At 42.6% G+C, this 12,038-nt stretch overlaps 1 protein-coding gene across 3 annotated transcripts in view; it reads left to right on the forward strand.

Annotated features, from left to right (window-relative positions):
* Nucleotides 1-483: 483 nt before the first annotated feature.
* Nucleotides 484-12,038, forward strand: part of HMGN3 (high mobility group nucleosomal binding domain 3) — a 49,443-nt gene continuing 37,888 nt past the window's right edge. For all 3 annotated transcript variants that reach the window (XM_026665182.2, XM_026665183.2, XM_026665180.2), the window contains exon 1: nucleotides 484-737. In XM_026665182.2, coding sequence (XP_026520967.1) covers nucleotides 723-737 — 15 coding nt within the window. In that variant the 5' untranslated portion in view covers nucleotides 484-722. The remainder of the gene's footprint in view (nucleotides 738-12,038) is intronic.

The following is a 12,038-nucleotide window of genomic DNA, read 5'->3' on the forward strand; positions in this document are numbered from 1 at the left end:
TTTGTTGATACAATTGAAATGTATATAAATATAAATTTGTACAGATCCAAATCTATCACGACCCAATCTTAGCTTTGGAAATAAATGAACAGGTTATCTTCTTAGCAAAACACAGAGGACTGCGACATCGTAACCTACTCGGGTCCTAAGTAGTCTGAGGTTGGGGAAATACAACTTTACGCAAAGCCCTCGAGGTTCGCAGCCACTTCGGATCGATCCGGCCACCTACCTACCCGGCGCACCGCGGCTCTCCCGCTTCCAACCTCGGCGCGTTCCTTTGGGCAGCGGCCGAGAGCTGCCCGCTGGCCAATCACGGGACCCCGCCTCGCCCCAGCGCGTCCTGCCTCTGAACCGCAAGGACTTCCCCTCCTTCGGTTCTATTCCCAAATCGGGGGCGGGGAGGGGAGAAACCGAATTGGGGAGCCAATCGCAGGCGAGAGCTGCACCTCTCCGTAGCCACCCACCCGCCTTTCCTGCTCTCCCATCGAAGCGGTGGGCGCTGAGCGGCGTCGCCAGGCGGAGGCCGCCTTTGCTTCAGCTGTTGCCCGGGGAGGGGTCAACCCAGCGGCAAGGCTGCCCTGCCAGCTCTGGTGATCGCGGGAGGCGGGCAATTAATTTCCCAAAGGCTGCCAAGAGCGATCCGGGGCTGCTGGTGCAGCGACGAGCACAGCCCGTGGCTTCTTCCTCGCTTGGGCTTTCAGCCGCCTGCAGGAGGGAACACCATGCCGAAGAGAAAGGTAACGCCGGAGCCTCGTTTCCCCTTTTCAGATCCACATCGGGGAGGGGTAGAAAAATAACCCCCCCCCCAATTAAGGTAGCAACCCTCCCCCGCCAGCCTTTCGCCACCCGCTGACTGCCTTCCAAGTCACGGGCTTGATTTCACTTTGGGAGGCCGCGGCGCGATCTGTCTCTACCCCCCTTAACTGCCTGTTGCAATAAAATAGGGCGCCAGGTTCTCGCGTTCTGCAATTTAACGCGGCCGCATTTCCATTCGTACTCTATGCGGTTGCAGCGGTGCGCACGGCTTCGGGGCGCGCGGAGAAGACCCGTCACTCGGGTCGGTGTCAGTCTCCGCAGGCCGTTCTCGTTCCCAGGAACGTCAAGCGCGCTTGGCTCTCCCCCTTCACCCCCGCCGCCCATACACACTCTCTCTCTCTCTCTCTCACACACACACACACACCCTCTCACACACATAGACTCACACACACTCTCTCTCTCTCTCTCACACACACACACAATCACAGAGAGAGCGAGGGCGAGAGCTGGGCAGAGACTGCTCGCCCTTCTTACGCCCCGGAGGAGAAACGGAGGGGTTGCAAAAAACTCTCCCCGCGAGAAGCTCTGGGCAGTGTGTAGCTGCGGGAGTGTGTGTCTGTGTGTGTCTGTGTGTTTGCGCGCGTATTTACGAAAGGAACGCTCCGAGAGTTCGCTCTCTGCGCCCCCCCCCCCACCCTTGGTGGTGGGGAACTCCTAGCTCGGGCTCGCGCGCGCCTCTCTCGAGCCGCCCTGGGGACGGTGTGTATGTGTGTGTGTGTGGGGGGGGGGCTGCTAAGGTAACCTGAGAGCGCGAGGGGGCGGAAAGTAAAGGCAGGGAAGAGCCATATTTAACTACCCCGCTCCCTGCTTTCCGTGGTGGTAGACCCATCTGTGCCAACTCTCGGGGCCGGCGGCTGATGAGGCTGGGCCTTTGACCGTCACAGCTGAGGCGGCGGTGGCGGCGGAATCCGATGCCAAGGCAGCGGCAAAGAGTTTCTGAAGAGCCCCAAGGGCGCCCGAAGAAGGCGATGGGGAGGAGCTTTGCACCTTCGAGACGCGAAGGAGCCGCTGCAACGGTTACGAGAGAGAGAGAGAGAGTTGCATGAGGCCGAGACGTCTCTCTTCCTCCTCGCCGTTTCCTTTGCCTTTCTTTTTCTTCCTCTGCGGAACGGCTGCTGGATTTTTCAGCGACTTCTGCAGTTCTTGTCTCTCCTCTCGGCTCCAAAGATAGGGATTTCTGCTCTTGGTCACATTTGACTGGGATAAATAATGTCTTTTTTTCTGGCTTCGGGTGTATAAATTGAGAGGCAAGCTGGTTGTAAATTCTAACTTGCCTCTGAAGTTGAAGTCGTCAGAGATTATTCAACCTCGTGGTAGATTCTGAAAAGAGTGAGAGGTGCTTTGTATGGGGTTAAATGGCTCCCACAAATGTGCTGGGAGCAGTTGAGAATGTGGGGTGAAGTGTACAAGTCCTTAATTAAGTCGACTGGATGGATCAGTCATTCCTGCAAAGTCCAACCTATCCCGTGGAGTTGTTACCAGGAAAAAAACAACGGAGTGGAAATTGTGTGTATGCTGACAGAGTTCCTGGAGAAAAAGCAGGATATGCGTCTAAAAAAGATAGGAAGGAACCAGGGAAGGTAACTGAAGGTGTGGTTTATTCAGTTCAAATTTAGAGGAGCTTCTATAATCCCTTGTGCTGCAACTGGGATTATAAATTCCTAAGAGTAAGGATTAGATGCGCTTGTAATCAGGGATATGAAATTTAGTGTCTTCCAAAGCTTTGGGATTTTAATTCCCGTCAGTCCCAGCCAACATGGCCAAAGACAAGGCTTTGTGGGAGTCATCCTCCAAACCTTATGCAAGACCTTGATGTGCGCGAAGCTGTTTTTGGTGTCCACTGTGAAATGTACTGTTGTGGGCACTGATGGTTCTATAGAACACTAACAAAAAAGCAAGCAACAAAATTGCATCCCAACTGACTATGATGGAAAGATAATTGTTTTGCTGCTTCAGAGAAAGAATAAAAATAAATTTGCACAGCTACTTCTTTATGGATTTTTAGACTTTTAAGAAGCTGACCTGATAAAAATACCTAACTTTTGTACTACAAATTATTTTATCTACATAATGCTTTTCCTTTAATTTTATATTTACATATTCTCCACTACAGTAATTAATACAACACAAAAATGTTGTTAGGCTAATGCCACTGAAGGAATAGCAAACATTATGTATTTCATTTCTGCATGATTCTTATGGAAATATATTTGTGTGCCATACTGGGTATAAAAGTGAAATAAGTGTCATTTTGACTAGCAATCCAGTGTTTTAAGCTTCCTTTAAATAAATACTACTACTAAGCTGCTTATTGGACTTTAAATAGTTGTAGAAGGAATTTCATCTTTTGTCTGAAAATATATACAGTTACCACACGTCCCTTCATAATTACCATTGCTTTTCCCTTTGGGGAAGTGAGTTACAATTTTGATTTTTACTGGTTGAAAGTTCAAGTTAGTTGAAATATTTAAATATTTTAAGGCTACAACCATGTGTTGCATATCTGTTCAAGATTAAGTGGAGACTTACTTCTGGGTAGATCTCAGTAAAGATTTGGCTTTCATTAAGATAGAATTTTATACTAAACTGGTCACATTTACCGGAGAGTTACTTGCATTGGATTTAGATTTTTTTTGGTATTATGATTCTTCTTGTCTTAGATTTATTTTAATCCCTTCATTTATTTTTATCCCTGATAACCTTGTTTGCTCTCCTGTGCATATGTGTTCTGCATATGTGTATAATGCATTTGCTCTTCTGCATATGTGTATAATGCCTCCGATATCATAATGAGATATCGTATCATAGAAATCTAGAAATAGGTCATTGTTAGAACACATTGGATATGAATAGCTCAAGGACTGATGGATGGGTTTATTGGATTAGAATTCTTAGAAGAAATCTTGATTGATTGTATTCTGAATTAAGATTTAGACTTGGCACAAATGCCCTTGACTATCTCTTTCTCCTGGAAGAGTGGGAAGGGGGATGGCAACTTTATTGGATCTCGGGATTTCTCATTTGTGTTGAACCAGTGGTGGATTTCAAGGAGGTTTACCACTGTTTTGGTGGGTGTGGCTTGATGGTCGTGCTTTGCGCTCACACATATTTTGCGTATGCATGCCAAATGCGCACTTTGCCAAACGCGCAGAGGCTGTCCTACTCACCACTTGCAATCTGTAGCTTCAACAGCTGACGCGAGGCAAAAGCAGGGAATAAAGGTCAGTATGGGAGCCCAGTGGGCCCAACAGCAGCTCTGCGGAGAGAACCAGTTCGGTCTCAGCCGATCTTTGGTGCTACTGGTACGCCAGAACCAGGACGAACCAGTAGAATAGCACCACTGTGTTGAACTCATTAATCACCCCCAAAAATGATGTACTTGAAGAAGCTGGAGACTAATTATACCACTTTATGATGGTGGTGATATTGGAAGAGATAACAGAGAGATACATACTTGATTCCCTGTAATTTTTTTAAATTTTTGCCTTCTTTCATGTGTCTCTATGTAAGTTAAGCCACTGGACAGAATCACACGTTGACTTGAGACTAATTGTCAGCAGGGTATTGATGATACTATGATGTACTTCTTAGTGGATGTTTTGAGAACTTGTGCAGATTTCCAAATTATAAAGGACAGGGTGTGAAAAAATAAATTTAAGCTGAACTTCGATATGATCGATTTACTTCTGATTCTAGAAGTTGGGTTTCTGGATCCAAGGGAGATGTGTGGAAGAAGGAAGGAAGGGGAGAAAGAAAGAAAGAAGTTCAGTATTAATATTATTGCTCTTCTTTTCTAAGTTCAACTTCCATAGAACTTCAGAGGAAAAAACATTGCAGCTGGATTCTGATCTTTGTTGATATATAAACAATCGCATTATATGCATAACTTTTTCAAGGCCTTTATGCTGTACCAAGAGCTAGTCTGCAACTTACTTCCTGACTTGTGGTGACTGTTGATAGTTGATCCTAAAAGGCAGAGACTATCAACCACTTCAGTGTCAATTGTACAGTGGTTGCTATATCTATTGTCCTCAGTTGTCTTCTTTATATTTAACCTTAGTCCCATTTTTCCCCTTTTCTCTTTGACTTTCATTACCAAAGCTTGCAGATCATTTGTATTTTCAGCTAGGCTAGTAATGTCATTAGCATAAGGCAGGTTGTTGATGTTTCTTCCTCCAATTTTAAAATCACATGTATCTTCATGTCTGTCTGTCTGTCTGTCTATCTATCTATCTATCTATCTATCTATCTATCTATCTATCATCTATCTATCTATCTATCTCACTGGGATTTTGTCTGAGGACAATGCATTGCTATGAGATTCCTGTTTTTTTGGAAATATACTGTTTGATATCGTCAATACACTTAATATTCTTTGGCTTTCTTAATTATCCAGTGTATATTTTCCTTCCCATGTAGGAAATCTAATGTACATTGGATGATGTGCTGTTTTGCTAGAAGTGTGATAATGTGTACATTTTGTTCAATATGTGTACATTTTCTTTAGTGGTGCATTGGTATGTAGATTGATCTTTTCCAGTCTGTTGGCCAAGTGTATATTACCTAGATTTGCAGGCATAGTTTGGTGAGAATTTTTATTTACTTCTGTTGCTTGCTATGTTTCTATACGTTTTTATAGCCTTCTGACTTGGCAGAGCTTGGAGTGCTGATCTAACCTCATTGTCAGTACAATATTCTAAGTAAAACTATTTTGTAAAATATTTTAAGTGTTGACATCTTCAAAGAATGTCAGTATGTTCCTTTCACCTTCTATCTTCTTTGAATCAGTTACTGTCCCTCTGATGGTCCTTTAGCACAGAGGTTGCCAATCGATGGTCTGAGAATCATGGGGGTTCATGAGAAAATTTTGGTGGTCTGCAGTGCACTTGTGTCTGCAACAGGGATGATACTGGCAGCGGATGGACTGATGCGCGTGGGGAGGGAGGTAGCGCGCAGAAATCAAGGCATTAGAGCCCTTCCTGAGTGTTTCCACTCCTGCACCCCTCCCCTCAGGAGCCACAAAGTGCTCACCACCCCTCTGGCAGCCACCAAGCTCCTCCTAGCATGCTTCTCTTCATCCTCGCCAGAAGCGCTCACAGCGGGAAGGAGGAGGGGTGGTGAGCACTTTGCAGCTCTTGAGGGGAGGGGTTGAGTCTCCCCCTCACAACATCTTCACCTGAAGGTATCGCTGGCAGTTGCTTCCTGCAGCTCAGGAGATCCGTGCTTTCCCCGCTGCTGCTCAGCCTTGATGCGCAGAGGCAGGAGGCAGCAGCCATGACACAGATTTGCTAGGATTGCCCCACTTCCCCACCAGCCATCTGGACTTCAGCACGTGGCTCGCCGGCCTCTGGACATCAGATTCCCATCACCTAGCACCAGTTCAGAGGTTCCTTCCCCCCCTTCCCGGGACAGTGGGGAGAGAGAGAGAGAGATGAGAGAAAGAGGGAGAAAGAGAGGGAGAAAGGGAAAGAGAGAGAGAGAGATTATTTATATATATGTATGTATGTATGTATGTATGTATGTATGTATGGCCTTCAGCTTTGTTCGGGTATTTTCCCACGTCATTATAGTTGTGCTTTTAAAAAAGCTGAAGGCCATACATGTAAGTACCCAAAAACTTAAGAAAACACATTATATATATATATATATATATATATATATATATATATATATATATATATATATATATATATATATATATATATATATATATATATATTTGTTTTCTTAAGTTTTCATGGTACTACATGTATGGTATTCGGCTTGGTTTGGGTATTTTCCCACGTCATTGTAGTTGTTCTTTTAAAGTTGTAGCAACGTTTCAGCAGAATCTCATCTGCCATCATCAGGCTTCTGTATTGTGTCCGTCTGTGGGTCAGACTTTTACAGTGGTTTCAGATTTAAATTTGGGGCAGCCTATTGCTGTGCCAGAATGGTTTTTTCTTCATCCTGATTGGTTGGGAGTCTTGGTCTGTGTTTATTGGTCTCGGAGTTTGCTGTGTTCTGCTTGATTGGTGTCTCTAATATCTTCTGTCTGTTTTTGGCTCTTTTTGTATCTTGATTGGCTGGCAGCATTGTGTTACTTTAATGGAGGCCTTTAGTGCAGCTTGGCTTCGGGTAAATGGACGGCTATCATTAGTTAGGAAGCTGGGTTTCATCTGGGTGCCTGGTTGGGGTGTGTTTGAGCTGGAGGTATCAGGGGGGATCTGTTTGTGCCCAGGTGTTTGCCTGGCTTGTGGTGTGGAGATTTTTTTTGTTTGTGAGTGCAGGCTTCCAAATGATTGACAGCCTGGTGGAATCATCTCTTCTATTCATGCTTTCTGGTCTTTTTTCAATCTCTATGGCTTCTCTGATGATTCTGTGGCTAGGGTTTTCTATAGTGGCTAGGGTTTTGGTGCCATTGAAGTTGATGCTATGACCTGTGGCTTCCATGTGTTGGACTAGTGAGGAAGTGTGTTCCAGCTTTTTGACTGCATTTTTGTGTTCATCCAGGCGGGTACTTATTCTTCTATTGGTCTGTCCAATGTATGTGGCTGGGCATGATGCACAGGGGACTTCGTATATGCCTTGGTTTTCCAGGTCAATTTTATCTTCGGGGTTGCTAAGGATGGCTGCTATTTTTCTGTCTGTTTTGAAGGCAGTCTTGATGTGATGTCTGTGTAGTACCTTACTAATTTTGTCTGTAGTACCTCTTATGTAGGGCAGGACAGCTGTTCCATAGGTCTGTTCATCTTCTGGGTCTCTATTATGTTTCAGTGTGTTTTTGTGGATCAGGCTGGTGATTTTGCTTTGGTGGAAGCCGTTGGCTGTCAATATTTTAGTCAGGGTGCATAGTTCAGTCTTAATGTGTGTCTTGTCTGCCAGGCGTTTGGTTCTGGTAATTAGTGTTTTAGCCACGGAGTTTATCTGTGCTGGGTGGTGGTGGGATTGGGCGTTGAGGTAGCGGTTAGTGTGTGTTTTCTTCTAGTATACGGTGTGTCCTAGTGTGCCATCTGTTTTTTTGTAGATTAGTACATCTAGGAATGGTAGTTGTTTGTTTCTTTCCGTTTCCATGGTGAACTTGATTTTGGGGTGTGTGCTGTTTAGGTGTGTTAGGAAATTGTTTAGGTTTTCTTTTCCATGGGGCCAAATCACAAATGTGTCATCGATGTATCTTAACCATAGTTTGGGTTTGTGGGTGGCATTGGCCAGGGCTCTGGATTCGAATTCTTCCATGAACAGGTTTGCAATGACGGGTGACAGTGGTGATCCCATAGGGGCTCCTTCAATTTGTTTGTATCTTTGTCCTTTGTATATGAAATATGTGTTGGTTAAGCAGTGTTCTGTTAGTTCCATGAGGTGTTTAGCTGGTTGGTATTTATTTTTGATGGTTTCAAGGGTCTCTTTTATCGGGACTTGAGTGAATAGTGAAACCACGTCGAAACTTACAAGCAGATCTTCTTGCTCCACATGTAGATCTTTGATCATTTCCAAGAAGTGGTATGAGTTTTGTACATGTGAAGCTGCTGTTTCAGCATGGGGCTGTAGCTGTTTTGCTAAGTGTTTAGCTAGGTTTTGTAGTGGTGCTCCTCTGGAGCTGACTATGGGTCTGAGAGGTATGCCTTCTTTGTGTATTTTGGGAGGCCGTATAGTTTGGGGCATCTGGAAGATTTTTCTCTTGGGATGATCATCTGTTGGATCTCTTTGCTCATGTGGCTGGTTATAATTTTCTTCTTGGTTAATTTTTCCAGATATGTGGTTGGGTCTGTGTTTACGGGTTTGTATGTGGAGTCTTGGAGTAGGTCTGTCAATTTAGTTTCGTAGTCTTTTCTGTCCATTACTACAGTGGCATTCCCTTTGTCTGCTGGGAGGATGATTATGCTGCTATCTCTTTTCAGGGTTTGTAGCGCTTTAATTTCATTTTTCTGCAAGTTGCTTTTGGGTGGTTTGCTTGTGCATAGGATGTTGGTAACTTGGTGTCTTATTTTATCAGCTTCATCTGTATTTAATTTAGTTAGGCTGGATTCTACTGCACATATGATGAATTCTGTGGGGATTTTTTGGGGTGCTATAGCATAATTGAATCCTTTGGTTAGGACATCTGTTTCTGTTTTGGTGAGTTCTCTGTTGGAAACGTGCACTAATTGTTTCAGGTGTTGTGAGTTGGGGGTTTTCTTGTCATGTTCTAATTTCTTTAATTTTTTCAATAATTTTTCCTATTTGTAAGTGCCTTCAGAATCAGCTCTCCAAGTTTTAAGTTGTTTTATCTTGTCCCAAAGTAGAGGGTGGATTTTGCTGCTCAGTTCCAGGTGTAGTGCTAGCAAATCTTTGTTTAACTGATCTAATCGGAATCTCTTACTGTGGAGCTCGTTCCGTAGTAGAGCCATTTCAGTTCTTTTCAGGATACATTTAGTGGCTGCTGTGCTTTGATGAAATGTTAATTTGAAGCAGGTTGGTGTAGTATTGTAGTATTGGTGTAGTATGTATGTATATATATATACATATATATATGTATATATATATATATACATACATACATACACGTATACATCTACATATCTATCTGTCTGTCTGTCTGTCTGTCTATCTATCTATCTATCTATCTATCTATCTATCTGACTCCACCAGACTGTCAATTATTTGGAAGCCTGCACTCACAAACAAAAAAATCTCCACACCACAAGCCAGGCAAACACCTGGGCACAAACAGATTCTCCCCCTATACTTCCAGCTCAAACACACCCCAACCAGGCACCCAGATGAAACCTAGCTTCTTAATAAATGATAGCCGTCCGTTTACTCGGAGCCAAGCCGCACTAAAAGCCTCCAATACAGGAAAGACAATGTTGCCAGCCAATCAAGACAAAAAAAAAGCTACAAAACAGACAGAAGATATTAGAAACACCAATCAAGCAGAACACAGCAAACTCCAAGACCAATAAACACAGACCAAGACTCCCAACCAATCAGGATGAAGAAAAAACCATTCTGGCACAGCAGTAGGCTAGCACCAAATTTAAAACAGAAACAGCTGTGAAAGTCTGGCTCACAGACGAACACAATACAGGAGTCTGATGATGGCAGATGAGATTCTGCTGAAACGTTGGTACAACTTTAAAAGCACAACTATAATGACGTGGGAAAATACCCGAACAAAGCTGAACACCATACATATAAATACCCATGAAAACTTAAGAAAACACACACACACATATATGTATGTATGTATATATCCCGGTATTTTGTTTTCTATGGGAAACTGGTCCAAATGACTCTGAGTATTTAAGGTTGCGGTGGTCCCTGAGGTCCAAAAGGTTTAGCATACCCGTTCAAAGTTGGAATTTCTTTCTTAGTGTAGAGATGTTTTAGAAAGACTTCCCTTGTTTTTCTGTGTGTCTTCCCATCATCAGTGTCTTTACAGATGTTGTAATATTGCTTCTTGTTTCTTCTGACAGCTTTCTGAAATACTTGATTAAGTTCCTTTGTGGGGGTTTTGTCTTTTTTGTCTTTAGTTTTACTTCTTTTCTTGGCAATTTTTATCCAGAATGACGAGAGCCATCTCATACAAATTGGATGTATAAATATATACATTTATTGATACTGGAAGAGAGCAGTGTCAGTTAAAAGAGACGTAATAATGAATAGGAGTGAAGTCTATGATGTTAAATTATGATCTCAGGCAACATGTACAAAGTTTATGTCTTGCGGTATTTCTTGCTTTTTATGTGAACTTTTTCTTAATTCTAGGCATAAGAGAAAGCCTGTGATTCTTAGGGGCTAAATAATATTGGCATAGTTATAGAAGGAAAAATATAGGAGAGAAGTGCAGAGAGCATATATTTCACAGATATCTAGGATGATACCATCTCCACATGAGAAATGCTTTGTTTTTTATAGTGTCTCCTTGTCAAAGATTTCTCTGCATGTAAATTATGTAAGAATATCTTAGCCTAGCATTCATACTGTGATACTAACTTTGCATATTCAAGATAAAGTTCTAAACAGATTTTGCATTTTAGGAATATTATTAGATGCTGAATTATATCTCTTCTCTGCTTTACTTACTAGGCCCAAAGGCAAAGGTCAAATTCTTAAAGTTATATCTTTGTTTTTCCAGACATCTGTCAGCCAGTATTTTGCCCTCTCCTGAATCCTTTTTATCTACATATATATTTGTGTAACTAAATCTCTATAGGTTTTTAAATCCTAGAAAATCAAGGGAATGTCCAGATAAGGCTCTGTGTTGCACATATTCATTGTTCAAATGTAGAGGGTGAGATGAAGTTTGAGATAGTATTGAGTTACTATCGTGAGAAGAAAATCCCCTCTTCAGTCATTCTTCCTTCTCTAATTCAAAATCACAAATTGAAATAGGCTTTAGAAAAAAATCAAAGTGCAATGGAAAATATGTCAGCATATTCATGAACTGGAATAGAGTATGGTAACAAGGTCAGCCAATGAATAGGTATAGCAACCAAGTCAGCCAATGAAGACTGTTTGGAAACTGAAACTAGAAGTAGCCTTGGCGTGGCTCTATATTAAGCTCTGCAACTCTGAAGCTATGTTAAGCTCTGAGTCTGTCTATTGAAGATGAAACTGCTTCTCTCCTCTGCTTGCCTGCTGAACTAAAGAAACTTGTTTGCTTGCTGAAAACTAGCGCTCTGATCTGAACCTGTAACATGTCTGCTTCTGTTTGGGTTTGCTCCTTGTTGGAGAAATCTACAACTGGTATTGTAAAATTTACTTGGTCTTTATAAAGAAGTTAAATGAAGCCTCAGTCTTCTGTGTTTACTTTTCTGGCGCTGAATTTATGCTGCAATACTCTGAACAAAATACCAAACGTAATAGGTTGAACATTCCTCTCTGTCGGATCCTAAATTGAGATTTATTCGATTCCAACTTGAGATCTCTTTCATCAAATTAAAAAAGACCCCTTCCCCCCAAAATATTTTTATTCACCAAATACTAAATCACAGCCCAGCAGTGTGCTTGACTGCAGAGGTGCTTCTTCTCATAATGCCAGCTAAGTGCATTTCCTTAGAATTCATAGTGGCTGTGATTTTGTACGTTTTTGAGGAATAAAGACAAGATTTTTCTGTATAAGATTGACTTATACCCATTAGTTTAGACTGTTCAGTTATAATGGTACTAAAAAGTGACTTACAACTGGTCCTTCCACTTTCGACCATCATAGCATGGTCATGGTCATGTGACCAAAATCCAGGTGCTTGGAAACCAGCATG

Source organism: Notechis scutatus, chromosome 1 (assembly GCF_049901735.1).
Source record: "Notechis scutatus isolate UNSWTSFEM ecotype Mainland chromosome 1, rNotScu1.2, whole genome shotgun sequence".
In the NCBI taxonomy this organism is placed as follows: Eukaryota; Metazoa; Chordata; class Lepidosauria; order Squamata; family Elapidae; genus Notechis; species Notechis scutatus.